This window comes from Pterocles gutturalis, unplaced genomic scaffold (assembly GCF_000699245.1).
Source record: "Pterocles gutturalis isolate BGI_N339 unplaced genomic scaffold, ASM69924v1 scaffold20332, whole genome shotgun sequence".
NCBI classification, from domain to species: Eukaryota; Metazoa; Chordata; class Aves; order Pterocliformes; family Pteroclidae; genus Pterocles; species Pterocles gutturalis.
The window spans coordinates 14,893-30,889 of NW_010113271.1; the positions used below are offsets into that span (position 1 = coordinate 14,893).

The 15,997-nt window shown below is 40.9% G+C and overlaps 1 protein-coding gene across 1 annotated transcript in view; it reads right to left on the bottom strand.

The window, feature by feature from the left end:
- Positions 1-15,740, bottom strand: part of LOC104462488 (reversion-inducing cysteine-rich protein with Kazal motifs-like) — a 30,037-nt gene extending 14,297 nt beyond the window's left edge. Inside the window, exons 1-4 of the mRNA XM_010074438.1 lie at positions 15,624-15,740; positions 7,571-7,645; positions 6,240-6,276; positions 1,931-2,016 (exon numbers count right to left, since the gene is read on the bottom strand). Coding sequence (XP_010072740.1) covers positions 1,931-2,016; positions 6,240-6,276; positions 7,571-7,645; positions 15,624-15,740 — 315 coding nt within the window. The remainder of the gene's footprint in view (positions 1-1,930; positions 2,017-6,239; positions 6,277-7,570; positions 7,646-15,623) is intronic.
- Positions 15,741-15,997: the final 257 nt, after the last annotated feature.

Sequence of the window (15,997 nt, forward strand, 5' to 3'; positions counted from 1 at the left end):
GTACAGTTCTACAGTTCCTAATGTCAACCTGAGTTGCAGAAATTTTCCCTTCAAATTGCAGATAATTTTCTTCTGTAGAGTACCTCTTGCTCCTTTTTCATATGACAGATATTCAAAATTATTATTACTAGTAACATGAGTTATTTCCCCCTCCAGTAATTTACAATACCACGGTCAATTCTGACCTGGGACCTATCATATCACCTTCTTCAAAATGCCTCCAAGACCTCCTCAAGTTTCAAGAATCAAAATACAAATATTCCCCATCAGCCCTAACATTTGGCAAGTATCTATATTTTAATTTAAATTAAAATCGTATGAAATGTATTAACCAGAAAAATACAAAATATAGCCAAGACTCTGAGACAGCAGAGTCTGCAACCAAGCAATACAGCATCCGATTCTGTGAATAATGAGAAATTATATAACAATCGTAAGATTAAATTAACAGAATTTCATAGAACACTGCAATAAACTGAAGTCTTTTTATCAGGTCTGGAAAAGACTTAAACATTAGGATAAATTTGAAAACTTTGCTAAGAAATGCATTTGGGAACAGATACATGTACCTTCTTCTCAGAAGACTGAAAGTACCCAGTTTACTCACTCCTCATGTCTTTTCCACACTACTCAGTTTGAGTACTCACTGCTCATCTCTTGCCAAATAGTTTAAACTATATGCTTTTGCAGGAAGATAGCTTTTTTTTTTCTGCATGACAATTTGGAGTAGGATGGTGATCCAAGATTAATACTGCACAGGTAACATGCAAGATACTACAGTAAATATTAAACGCATCTGTGCTCCAGACCTGAGTTACAAGGAAGATGACAAATAATTATACGCTCTCTGACTCTGCAGAGGTTAAGGTCACAAGCATATATTTGGGGGGGGAAATCACAAAATGTTTCACAAGTTTTTAATAAAAAGGTCATTGCTAAATTTATGTATTATGCTTAAAATTGCCACTTGACAAAAACAGTAATACTCTAACACCCAAACCAGCTTTCTTCCATCTGATGAACAAAAACCTCTTTGAAGAGGCATGAAAATCTACTCAGGGCTGTAACCACAATGTTGCATCACTAAACATCACACTGCAAAAAAACCCAGAGCTTGGAAACAGCCACATGTTGCCTTCCACTCGGCATTATTTTAAAATAACAACTCTCACGTAGAGATTGTGACCAAAAAAACCCCAATTAAGTTTAGCATAACCAAAGAGAACTACACAATATTTATGGATTCAGTCAATACATTACTACAAAGTAATTTATTAAGTAATTTAAGTAAAACTAGAGCACATCAGCAATAATCACCTAGTAATTGCCTGGTGTTTGCAAAGCAGAAGTATGCACATCAGCTCCACTTGCCAAGTGCAGTGGTGCTAGGATGCGCCTGCAGCCAGCTCCCCGGCTCTCACACTGGAACTTCTGTGGTGTCGAAGTTATAAGCACAGTAAGATTTCATCTTAACTGTATCTTCATTACTGAGCGATTAAATGTGGCATCAGAATGTACAAAAAAGGCACAGCTAACTCTAAGGTCATAAAATTTCTTTGTCAGGCTCATCAGGTCATAGCAAGCAGACTAGTCCTACACCACAGTTGAAAATACATATCCAAAAAAAATCCCCCTCAGTAACCTTTGAACTTTTTTGCAACTTGGAACTTTTACTTTTTTGCTGAAAATGCACTTTAAAAATGTAAATTCTTTGTTTTGATTTTTGGAATTTGGTTGCTGGCATTGATCACCAGTAGTACTTCCCAGGAAGTATCTAGTCATAATTACAATTCTAAGAAGAGTTTACACGATAATTTAATTTTGATGTAAAAAATGCATTAAGCCTAAAGTTCATAAACAGTAATGCATAAATGAATTCAACATGGCATCTTTTGACATTAACCACGGAAAAACAACGAGAAAGCCTTACCTGTTTGCATGCTTGCCGACATTCCACGGCAATAGCTAGCTCACAGCAACCTAAACCAACCCACCCGTCAGACTTCTTCAAAACTCCTTTGAAAATAAGATGACAGTACGTATTAAAGCAGAAGGAGAACCTACACCATAATTTTCCTTTCCCGCCCCAGAGTCGGTTACTTTTCAAATTTGATAACCCTGTTCTCATTCAAGAAGCCTACTTACAGGTTACATTTTTATTGGAATTTAAGAAGTCATTACAAATCAACTTCAAGCAAGAAAAGAGCAAGTCTGTGCCCTAATAAATGCTGAACCTGCCAATTATGAAGCACATTCTGTACACTGAGCTTAAAGGTGCTTTATGCAAGCTACTGTATATGTTCACTGGAAGTATCAGAGTTTGATAATTTCATTTATCTAATCTGAAATATGAGCCAACAAAAACCAACAGGAAAACAAACCTCATTAAAATTAACAGCATTATCTCCTACACACTCATCCTCTTTTTGGTTTCAAGAGCATATCCTACCAACTTTGTCAACACAGAATAATGTTTCTTACTTTTTCCTCAAGCTTCCTGTACTGGTTTTGGTAGGGATGGAGTTAAATTTCCTCAGAGTAGCTGGTATGGGGCTATGGTTTGGATTTGTGCTGAGCACAGTGTTGACACCACAGAGATGTTTCAGTTCCTCCTGAGTAGCGCTGACACAGGGTCAAGGCCTCTTCTGCTTCTCACAATGACCTGCCAGTGAGCGGGGTGCGCAAGGAGTCGGGAGGGGACACGGTGGGGACAGCCGACCCCAGCTGACCAAAGGGATATCCCAGCCCACATGGCATCGTGCTCAGCAATAAAACTGGGGGGTGGAGGTTGGTGGGGGCTGCCGTTGCTTGGGGACTGGCTGGGCATTGGTTAGTTGGTGGTAAGCAGTTGTTTTCTTTTACGTCATTTGTTTTTCTTGGGTTTTCCTTGTTTGGTTTTCCCCTTTTCTGTGGATTTTTTTTTCTCCATTCTTTAATTATTAAACTGTCTTTATCTCAACCCACAAGTTTCCTCACTTTTACCCTGCTGATTCTCCCCCCACCCCACTGGCGGGGGAGGAAGCGAGCGGCTGTGTGGTGCCCATCTGCCTACCAGGGTTATACCATGACAGTATACCAATAACATGAATTCTCGTCAAGAAAAGTTTCCCATCTCCTTGCCTCTCTTCTTACATTTATTTCACTATTCCTGTTATCACAATTTCTTAACCTAAGGTTACACAGAAAAGCAAATTGCTGCCATAAGCTGTTTCATCCTCTTAATCTATTCACAGATACAGACTTTCTGATGTTTTCAAGACATCAGAAATCAAAGAATGAAGAATGCATTCCTGTATCTGTCTCTCACATAACTTTAAATACAGAAATAATTGAAAGGAAGGTTTAACCTATTAACCTGCCCAGCAGCTGTGGCAAATTTATTATACTCCTTTTTCTTAGGGCAAGAGATAGAATTATTTAGCTCAAATGAACCACTCATTTTTTGTTATATTTAAAAAACAAAGCAGTATTTTAGGACATGCACAAATTATATCATTTATGCAGAAATAAAAAGTGCAAAGTAAAAAAATCAACCACTTAATTTAAAAAAAATGCTCTTAAGCCTAGTATTCAGAAAAGTCACATGGGATGTCCAGCTTTAAAAAAGGAAGTGAAAGAGCTAGGAGTGAGACCAGTGAGCTTAAACTCAAATGCTAAGGAAATACTGGAAAAAAAATAATTAAAAATCATTGCAATCAATGGCAAACAATCACCAGTAGGTATTCATCATGAACAGAATTGCCTTTAACATACACTTTGTCGGCTTAACAAACACAGGTGGCATAGAAAGTCTTCCCAGTATCAGTCTTTCATGACATTCTGATGGGCAAATTAAGAAAACACACTAATAGCAAATTTATAAAGGAGCAAAATCTTTAGCCAAATTAACATATTTTCCCAGCAAACTGAAGGATTAAATTTATTAAAATGCAAATCAAAACCTTAATAATCGACACAAGCAAGGCAGCAGTATTGCAGAGTAGGCAGAAGGAGCAGAGAGGCAAAGAGCAGCTTTTGGTTGCAGCCCGCATTCTGTCAGTCTGAAGTGGCCGTGCACCATCTGAGTGGTTCACATATTCTGGAGCCACTGCAGGCCAGTGATTTAACAGTCCTTTTGGAGACTGTCCAAACCCTCTTTACATCTATTCAGAGGATTGTCTCACCTTTCCAGTTCTAATGAGTTCAAAGCAACTGTGAAAGCCATGAACAACTGCAAATTCAGGTCACCTTCCAGTTCCGTAACTGGGGTTTTTCAGAGACTGAGCATCTTTCTGAAAGTGTTAAAGAGATGGCTGTTGTGCACACATCAATAGTTTGTAACTCGTGTTCAAAAATTCGGAATTCCATGCATTGTTTTAAACTAATCTCAAAAGTAAATGCATGTCTACGTGGAAGTCATGCACGTATGTTTAACTACATACATAATTGCCAAATCAACTACCTACTGCATTCTATTTTAGGCCTAAAATACTGTAGCAGTTGTTTCTGCATAACTTTCACATGTGGAGCTATACACAGACTCCTTTCAATCAAAACAGTAATGTTTGGTCAATACTTATTAGTAGAATTTCTATTGTAAGGTACAAGAAATCAAAAAAAATGTAAAAGAAGTACCATGTGCAATATGAAAACAAGATTTCCAGAAATCTCTGCTGCAACAACCAGCTATATCCAGGAGAAACACATAACAAATACTGTTGTAACAGCTTTAGGGGCAATGTCACCACTGAATAGTCCCCAGTGAATCACCACTCAACAGTCAAGCATCCATATTTTGTGTAATATAGAGCCTGTGGTTTTCAGGCATACTTTTACTGTAACTAAACTGTGCTAAAAGAGTACATGCCAAATTAAGCATGCTGATAAGATTCACCCAGAGTTAGTATTCTCTTGGCAAGCGGCTCTCTCCCCAGGATATCTGCAAGTAGCAGACAAACTTGGAGAACAAAATTGATGTAATATTTTCAAAAAACACTGAACTGCAATTTCAATACAGCACCTTATAAATTAATTTTGTAGTCAGGGTAATTAAAATGCATGCATTTCTAGACGAAAATATACCTTCTGTGCACAATTAATTGATTGGAGTCCATAGTTCTGTTTATTCACCAAATTAACTGACAGAAGCCCAATATAGAACCCTGAACTATAAAAGATCATAACACAGTTGCATAACACAGGCTCTTGTCCCACATCTCCAAAAAGTTTCCAGAAGCTACATCACATCAGTGAGATGACTTACAACACACACACATCGTTCTTCCTCATTGCAAATTCTTTACTGCAGTCTCCACAAGAATACTGAAGTCAGAAACAGAGGTAAAAAGCTGAATAAACATGAAAAAGCAGAATGTCATCTCTCATGCACTTATTTTGTGATGAGAGAAACATTCTACATTTTGAAAATATCTGAGAAATGATAGATCACCGTGATCCTGAGGAAAACGGGGAGGAACACAAAAAGGAAAACGGAAAAAGAAGAAAGTGAAAAACAACTAGGCTTCTACGTTGTTGCATAATTGGAACTTGGTAAGGTGATCCTTGAAAATAAACCAGGTCTCTTGGACACCTCTTCTCTCCAGAGCTGTATCCCATGGGATTCTTCCAAGCAGACTGCCTGTACACTCCCCTCCTGTTATTGTCTCTTCAAAAGGTACCAGAGTGATTAGAGTTGCCCAGCAGCATCAGGGCCTGTGAACATGAGACTTCTTCCAATTGTATGAAGAAGGTCTCATCTACTACTTCTTCCTGATCAGGCAGTCTGTAGCTGACACCCACATCACCCATGGTGGACTGCTCACTAATATGTTGATATGCCCATACTATGCTACTCATATGCCCATGTGCTGTTCTCAGCTGGCTTGTCATCCAGCCCTGGGCAGAGCGCCACACATGCCAGCTACACTCTCACACAAAGGGCAACTCCCTCTCCTCACCTTCCTGGCCCCCTCCATCACAGCACTCCTGCTGTGACAGCCTTCTTGCTATGTCTCCGCGACCCCAATAAAATTGTAGCCCTGTAACTATGTATAATGTAACTACTAAGCATTTTCTAACTCGCAAAAGAAGTGCCAAAAAAATGCAGAGGTAATCCAGTTTAGCAGACACACTACACAGTTCATAATGGCAGCATAATGAAAGTTGTCATGACACGTATCGGTGCCGGTGGTAGACACGACAGCAAAACATGCATTTGGTGAAAAAGCAGTAAGATTCAATAGCAGACTAGTATTTCTTACCTGGCAAAGAAGAATTTATACAACCCCACACTTCTCCCTGAAAAGTAAAATGTAAATTAAGCAAAAGTCTACAGAATAGGAGTTTCTACCAGACACAAAATGGCTTTTTCAGCATTTTTGCCCTGGGTTTTAAACATCCTGTTGGAAGAATTCTTAAGTCTAAAACATCTTCTGAAGAACTGCTGCATGATATATGTTGAGTACCACTTGCTTTGATGACAAGGCTGCCATCTACAGGGTATGTAATCAATAGTCCCTCTCTCATTACTACTAGTACCGAGACTACTAACCAAGCTGACTAAGGGATCCTTTACACTGTATAGAAGTGTAAAGTATATAAGGCTAGTATAAAAGAAATCTCAGGTCAGACACCAGTTTGCCACAGGTACTTATGTTACCCACCCAATAAACATCACAAATGTCCTGGGAGAAGGAAGTTAGGCAGCAGAGCAAGAATTCCACCTAAGGTAAGGATTTTAGTTCAGCTGTCAGAAACAAGTACATACGGCAGTCACAGTGGGCGCGCTGTGATAGAAGGCTGAAGAATTGAAAGCTATGGGAGTTGCTATACACTGTATGCTAGATGCTTAACATCCTACAACTGGAGTCTTAAAACACTTGGACAATATGATCACAGTTGACATATTCTAAGTTGCCAAGAGATAAAACTTCAGAATTTATCACCTGAATGATAGTGCTTATCAATTTCCCAATCAGATAATCTTTAGGGCAGGGAGCAGTTTACATTCCTCATCTTTTTAGTGACACACTAGAGAACTTCTAGGAAACCATAATCTTACCTACTCAATAAAAATTTTACTTCAGTTTCTCAGATATGGCCACAAACCATTCAGAGCAGCTATGATGGTCTCCTTGCCTTAGCCCAACCAAGACCTCACAGCATTTTTCCCCCCGTACACAAGCTGGAACACACAATCTCATTTAAGTTGCTGCCATCAACATCCAAGCAACAATCATCCAGCACAATTTTTTACAACACAGGGCAGATTCTAATCACATTTCATAGCTTACACAACCAGGACACATAGCCAAACTGTTAAGACCCATCTTATTGCAAGTATCACAATATATGATGGCTTTAAAAAAAAACACAACAAAACAACCCTACTTTGAGGATCAAATCCAATTACAAGAATTTTTCTAGTCCTCATCACAAGGAAGAAAAAGCTTGAAGACATACACGCATGTTCTACCAGCTCAAAAAACTTCATAAGTAAATAAAATACATGTAATTTTAAAACCTTATTTTTGCAAGGAAACCTTTGTTAACAAAAGATTGTTTTGTTTAATTAAAAAGTAGCAAGCCTCACCATTGACTCTGGACAATACTCTGGTGCTCGCTGCAGTAAGTGCTTCAAACGGGAATCACTCTTAGAAGACAGAATCTGTTAGAAACAAAACACACCTTAAAACACACAGAACATAGCTACATATTGAATACTTTTTTCAACTGTTTTAATCCTTTTTAGTTTCACCGCTTTCTGCCCTTTAATAACTTTGGCTAACAGTTAATATGTAAACAATTTAAAGATTTTCTTTTATTTATTATAGTCGTTCAAATATGTTGCACTTTTTATGAAGAAGGAATTTTTATATTTAGAAGTGAATGAGAATTTCCTCCTCAAACACTCCAAGCAAAAAGTTTCTACTGAATAGGCAGTGTGAAAAACATAGGGGACTGCTGCCCCACATATCAAAATACTATACAACTCCATCTACTTAATTAACCTTCTGCTACAAGACTGAGGCAACTAAACTCCTTACAAAAAACTCTGAATCAAGTAATTTTTGTGGAACAAAGATCATTAAAATCTAGGCTAGTTAAAGAGACGACCAAAAGTAACAGAGGAATGAATACTACTACCCACAGGAGAGCAAGATCAAGATAAGCACCACCTAAGCAAACTGAACATCCAAAATCCATGAGCCTGGATGGGATACAACTGAGGATGCTGAGCAGCTAGCCACTGTCATTGCAAGGCAGCTTTGCTACCGTTTTTGAAAGATCGTGGTGATTAGAGGAGGTCTCTGATGACTGAAAACAAGACAAAAATCACATCCATTAGAAAGGCAAGGATAATCTGGGGAATTACATGCTGTTCAGCCTAATCTCACCCTGCAGGAAGATGGTGGAACAAATCCTTGCAGAAGCCATGTCAGGGCACATGAAGGACAAGAAGCTGACTGGGAACAGTCAGCACAGGCATAATAAGGGCAAATTTAGCCTGATAGCTTTCCATAAAGAAAAGACTAGTTTAGTAAAAAAGTGGAGAACATTAAAAGAGTTTTTTGCATGGTCTCCCATGGTGTCTCTAGAGCCAAACTGGTGAAACACAGACGGGATGGGCAGGCTACAAGGTGGGCGACAAACTGCCTGGACAGTTGGGCTCAAAGATTAGCAGTCAGCAGTTCAATGTCTACGCGTTGGCCGCTTAGAAGGGGTATAAGTAGAGGTCAAGGCAAATGCTCAGCAGGTATGCAGAAGAGCCTGAACTGGCAGCTGTCATCAATATACTGGAGCATGCAGCTGCCACGCAGATGGGTTCCCACAGGCTGTAGCAACGTGCTGACAGGAAACCCAAGCAGCTCAACAAAGGCAAACACGCAATCTTGCAGCTAAACTGGAATAAGCCCATGCTTATGGTACAAGCTGTGTGCTTGCTGGCTAGAAAGCAGCTTTGCAGAAACCGGTGTTGGGTCCTGGTGGATGACAAGTTGAAGGTGGGCCAGTGAGGAAAGGAGAAAGTGGTTTGTTAGAAAAGACTGCAATTGCCTGTCAAAGGCTCTGGTAAGGGATGAAAGGTAATTGTCTGTCGAAGACCTTGTAAACAAATGGCTGGTCTCAAACATCTGGGTTGTAAAAGACTGTAACTGTCTGCCAAGGCACCCCTAATCCTACTCCTTGCTGACAAGAGGAAGCGTGGAGAGCACCGAAGGACTTACAGCCTTACTCCCTTGCTATGAGGTCACCTCCCTCACAATCAAGGAGCTAACCTTGACCTCCCTCACCTCTGAGACGCTAACAAGGAAAGTTCAGCCAAAGTTAATACAGGGTCTGCACGACCACTGAATCAATTGGTTGAAAGGGTTAATGCTGCCCTTTCCCCCCTTAGGCAAGCAAAAAGAGATGGTTCTTCCCGTGCAAATTAAGGAGACACCCCTCTCCACTTCCTGTGCAAATTAAGGAGACATCTCACTTCTCATGCTGCTTGAAGAAAGTTAGATAGAGACCTGACAACTCTCGTCTAGAGAAGATGAATAAACAACGGGAAGGGGCATGCCTGCCATCAGAGGACCCCCAAGATGTTGACCATTGTTAGATCCAAGGGTGGTGATATCTTTCTGAAATATTTCCTTTCTCTCCTCTTTTTTCCTTTTTCTTTTCTCTTTTAGCATCTCTCTCTCTCTGTCTCTAACTCCTTTCCTGGCACATAGGGTAATCTTTGTAGTTTTGGTATTGTAGGCAATTGTTTTAGTAGTTGTCACATCACTAAGTTTTAGTGTTGTCAGTTGGAGGTAGTACTGTTAAAGGTTTTCTTTACCACGACATTTATCTTTTGCAATTCTGCTATATTTTTACGTTTTTTAAAAAATACAATTGTTGTTTAATTGAACCTCTCAAAGCACTGTTTCAGGTGTTCCCAGTTACCGTGCAGAGATCCAAAAGTAAACCTTGCCCTCAACCACTGAGTGGGACAGCAGTACCGAAAGCTACCAGCGCACTGCACTTCATGAGCAGCGGCACTGCCAGTAGGTTAAAGGAAGATGACCATTCTTTTCTATTAGGCACTGATGAGGCCACATCTGTCATACCAAATCCAGTTTTGGGCCAACCCTGTGCAAGGAATGTTATTGATGAACTGCAGAGAGTCCAGCAGAAGGCCACAAGGGATGCTGGACTTTAAAAGATATCTGTTCAAACTGAAGAAGGGTTAAGAGGGAGCATGGAGGATTTAAAGTCCTGTCTTCCAGGACTACAGAAAAGACAAGTCAGATTGTTCTCAGAGTTACACACTGGAAGGATGAGCCACAAAAGTAATAAGTTGCAGCAAGAGAAATTCTGACTGGATACAAAGGAAAACAAAATCTTCACCAGGAGAGTAAAGTGCCGGAACAGATTCCCCAGAAAGATTGTGAAAAGCCCATCCCCTGAGGATATTCAAAATTTGACCAACAAGATCCTGAGCAACCTGATTTAATTTTGAAGCTAGCACCTCTCTGACCAGGAGGTTAGACAAAATGACTCTTCCAACTTAAATTATTTCGCACAGCTATACTTGGGAAAAATCTTACCTTACCTTATTGACTTTCACACACAATTCCAAATTATGTAAATGTATTTTTTTTCCCCAGGCGTCTTTCAGACCATTTTGTAGTGGTGTCCATCTCATTTCCTTAAAACAGTAGCAATGTTTTCACAGTTGATTACAAGACACCTTTACCTCATCAATCTTTTTTCCCACCTATTAATGTGGGATGCGAAACTGGAAATTACAGGCATAACTGAAACGTGGACGCATTTCAGATCTTTCAGGAGAAATACATTACAGTCCTATTCTCAATTTGCAACAAGAATAGCACATGGAAAGAAAAACAAGGGCACAACAGTACTGGTTTCAGAAATGAGAGCAAGAAAAGAACTACAGTAGTATTTGGGGTCTCCTGGGGTCATCGAATAATAAAATAATTCAGGTTGGAAGGGATCTCAGAAGGTCAATTATTTCAACCTCCTGCTCAAAGCAGGGTCAACTATGAGGCCAGACCATGTTGCTCAGGGTTTTATCCAGTCAAGTCATGAAAACTTCTGAGGATGGAGAACACACAGCCTCTGTTTTCACAGTGGAAAAGTTCCCCCTTATAACCAGCCGGAATGCTGTAGTTCCAATTTATGACTGCTCTCTCTTGTCCTCCCACTATGTACCACTGTGAAGAGCCTGGGTCTGTCTTCTCAGCACTCTTATTACAGGTGTTGGAAGGCTGCTCAGAGAAGCTCCTTCTTCCCCAGGCTAAAGGCAGTTCCCTCAGCCTCTCCACAGAGGGCATGTGCTCCAGCCTCCCCATCACCTTGGTGACTCTCTGCTAACTTGTTCCACTTAACTGATGTCTTTCTTGTAACAGAGGGACAAAACTGGACACAGTATTCTAGGTGTGGTCAGCAAGTGCCGACTAAACTTTCCCCTCATCCAGAAATTCAGCCTTATTATTGAAGGCAATCAGGTTTGTCAGGTATGATTTACCACTTGCATGCTCAGAAATGTGTTCGAGAAGACTGTCCGCGATTTTCTCAGGGATTTAAGAGAAGATAACTAGTTTGTAGTTGCTGGATTAGGAACTGTCCTTTGTTTTTCAGTTTGTTTGTGTTTTGGTTTTTGTTTTGAAGATGGGTACATTGTTCATCCTTCTCCAGTCGTTGGGGACCTCCTCCAAGTTCCACAACCTTTCAAAAATGATAGAGAGTAACCTTGCAGTGACACCAGCCAGCTCTCTCAGCACCCTCAGATGCAGTCTACCTAGTACCATGGACGTAGAGCCACACCACCCAAATCACTGAAGGTAAAAGCAGGGACTGGGAGAATGAAGAACTGCCCACTGTAGGAGAAGAGCAGGTGTGAGACCACCTGAGGAACCTGACACCCCTGCAGTGCTGCATCCAGCTCTGGGGTCCTCAGCACAGGAAGGACATGGACCTGCTGGAGCAAAACCAGAGGAGGCCACGAGGATGGTCAATGGGCTGGAGCACCTCCCCTATGAGGACAGGCTGAGAGAGTTGGGGTTGTTCAGCCTGGAGAAGAGAAGGCTCCGGGGAGAACACAGAGCACCTTCCAGTGCTGAAAGGGGGCTACAGGAGAGATGGGGGGGCTCTGGATCAGGGGGTGTAGGGACAGGACGAGGGGTAATTGATTTAAATTGGAAGAGGGGAGATTGAGATGAGATATTAGGAAGAAATGTTTTCCTGTGCAGGTGGTGAGGCAGTGGCCCAGGTTGCCCAGAGAAGCTGTGGATGCCCCATCCCTGGAGGGGTTCAAGGCCAGGCTGGATGAGGCTTTGGGCAACCTGGGCTGGTGGGAGGTGTCCCTGCCCATGGCAGGGGGTGGCACTGAATGATCTCTAAGGTCCCTTCCAACCCAGACCATTCTGTGATTCTATGACTTGTATGGGTCAAATCTTCTCAAGTAACTCCCAACTCAACCATCACTTATTACTGGTAGCAATCCTTAACCTTGTCTCTATGCACAGAGGACTGGGAGACCTTGTTAACAAACTCAGGAAAGAAGGCATTCAGTACCTCTGCCTTATCTGTGTTTGCTGACACTAAATCACCTGCTGCATTCAGCAACAGTTGCATATTTTTCCTTCTTCATCCTCTAATTACTGCCATAGCATGTCTTGTTGCCCTTGACTTCCTCAGTGAGCCTGAACTCCAGTTGAGCTTTGTCTTTTCCAACACAACCGTATATGTCTGGGCAAACTTTCTAAATTCCTCTTTTATAACCTTTCCCTGCTTCTACCCTCTCTATACTGCCTTTCTGCATTGAAGCTTGTTCACGACTTCTCTGTTTAGCCAAGCTAGCCTCTTGAAATATTAATGTATTTTCCTGAGGACTGGAATGGACTGTTCTTATACTTGGAGGAGGAGCCAGATAGAGATCTATGGAGTGGTACAGGTATGAATGCTGCCAGGAACCTTATCATTGTGAAACTTCCCATAAATAAACTTAGGAAAAAAATGTCAAAGAAAAACAGGCCCACTTATTCCTTGCTACAGTATCTGACGACTTAATAACGAAAAGGAGATGATACTGAAACTAAGCTTGGAATAATACTTACTAACAATGCAAAATAATTAGATGCTTGAATCACGTTAGTTGACAAACAGATCTGTAATCCAAGTTTTATTTTTCAAAGGGCTCATTTAAAGTAGTTGAATTACTACTTAGCAGAATTCCTTACTCTTAATCGAGCCTTTTCCCTTAACTGGCAGGATCAAGGAGAACACCATCAGATCTCCTGTGTCCTTCACACTGGCCCCTGGGCTGTAGTTACCTTTTGCTCATGCAAGGCCTCTCACTGGCATCTCTGGTGTTCATGTAGAAGAACAGCCAAAAGTAATAATCTGAGGGTCAAAAAAACCTTGTGATTTCTGCAACATCCCAGATCTGAGCCCCTAAAAATTAAACCACCTTAGCAAGTCTCATCTGCAGATGAGAGCTTCCATCCTCTGCAGAAGGGAGTCTTCCACCTGGTGGCACCAGCTGATGAGGCCAAGATCTTGTTCCTCCTCACCTGTTCAAAGGCCCCAGATCCGTTCTGTAAGTGCATATCCAGAGACAGACCAAGAAACTTCCTCCTGCTGTCAGGAGTCACAAACTTGCAGTCTCCACTAAGCACAGCCTCTGGCCACCCTTCTTTCCATGCAATGCACAGTCCAGGCTATGGCCCTTGCAGGTTCTCCATGAAGAGCTTGCCTAGCTCGCATTTACACTGAGGCAATGCTTCTATCCTCAGCTTCTTTACCTGACAGTTCAGGAAGCTGACCGGATCATGACTCCCACAGCTCAAGGTCCATTGACTCAAGGAGAGGCACCATCCCTTCTCTGCAGCCAAAGATTTGGATGGCCACATTCGTCCTCAAGAGCTCCCTCTGGGTCAAGACCTCCAAGATAAGAGTGGCTGGCCCAGCCCAGCCTGTGCCAGAGGTTGTCCTGCTGGACATAACAGATGCACACAGTCTTAAGCAGTCCATCTGCACCTCCTGCTGGCCCTCTGCACAAGAAACAACTGTGTTAATGCTCAAATTCCTGTCTGTGCACCCTAGTCGCTGACATTCCCTAAGCATTAGTTAAACAGAAATATGGGGCACAAGCTTGCTCTTTCCCAGCTGTCCCTGCCAAGCAACTTCAATGTTTTATAGCTCAAACTACCAAGTCCAGGACAAAACCTTTTTTTTTTTTTTTAATTATTAAATAAGTTATCATGTCAGGATGGTACAGTGTGATGATACAGACAAGGCAAGAAGTGCATGGCAAATACTTTAGAAAAGGTGTTTGGAAAAAAGGAAGACAAGTCATTCAGCTAACTCTGTTCCCTTACAGTCACTCCACACGTATGTAAGCCTTCATCCTACAAATCTGATTTTTAAGACAAGGGGTAAGTATCAAATAATACATGCCAAAATGGACTCAACAAAGACAAAGCATTTGAATCGTGTTGCACAAAATGGTTAAAGAACATGAAAATCTGTAGTAAAATAGCAGACAGCCCCTTCAGCCAGTTTGTTGGCCTGTATCAAAGGATCATTCAGAAAACTATGCTACCAGGCTGATGTGAAGTAACTAAGACCTCACTAAGCCCTGTATAGAACAATTTGAGGGGCACCAGTCTTGTTTTAGACTTGTTCTAGACCTCTCACCACAAAGGCTGTGAATATGCTGCTTATCTGAGTAGAGAGACACCATCCAGATAAGGCAAGATCAGAATATCTTGCAGGAAAACCACAGAAAAGCCTACACAATAATTCAAACTGGTATAACAGAAATGGGATGAAATTTGACATTAAAAAGTTCAAGTTCACTAAAAGCTTCGTTAGTACAATTGTAGATAAATATAAACTTAATCATTACCAGCTTTAGTGCTTGGAATAGCCCCAAAGCAGCAGATAATGAAGACAAGAAAAGACGACAGGTATGATGTAAGGACACAATTTTAATATAAAAATTGTGCATCTGTGTACGTATCCTTTACTGATGTAAAATTTTGATGTATATAAATTTATATAAATACACACAAAGCTGTACACCATACTATCCAAAGGTACAAATCTAAACATAAGTTGTGGAAAAATATTTTCCAAGCCTGAATCTAGCCCAAACAGCTCTGTTTATTTACTTTGTAAATGAAGTAAGCAGATTTTTGCTGAATTCACAAAGCCATATATCATTATGAGTATCTCAGATGCTTAGCTAAGAAACAAGAACTGTCAGGAAGAAAGAAGAGTACCAACATCTTGTTCTTCATTTCAAATTCCCAAAAACTTGGAAACACACAAGATCCAGAAATTGGGTGAAATACCTTCACCCCTCCCATTTCCTAACATGCTTATCACTTCTTGACCAAATTCTGACCTCAGATTTTTGTCTCTATTTCTCCTGAGTTTCAGCAGAACCTGTTTTCCACTATGAAAGGAAAGAGGACTACAGTTTGAAACCTTCAAGTTCTCACTTAATAACAATAATAATATATCTCATGATTTGCACATAGTATTCACCCAGAAAATCGTTTGCTTATAATCCTGATCTTGCTACATCATTGTCTAAAAGCATGATTTTAACTCTGAGGGATAAACTCAATTTAAAACAGGCTTACCTGTTCACAGACATCACGGCACATTAAGTTGTCCTTTGCATGGTAACAACAAGACAAGCCTATGGAAAAGCAGGGGGAAGGAAAAAGATATTTAAAAGACTTGAAGCACTGAACCATCACTTCTGAACAGAAGCGCCCACTTCATGGCCTATCAGGATGATTTCTCTGGTCCACAGATGACTGAGATATTTTCCTTCCCAGAAGGCAAAAAAAAAAAACAACCCAAAAAATCCATGAGAAATTTTTGTTCCACAGCTGATGCAAATCCATTCGTCAAGTCTTACAGAATCACCCCTGAACACTCGCTGCCACCAAAAGGAGAGCTCACTCCCCTTCCTTCTGCTTCCTAGCCACATCTCTGCTGCTTAACTTGC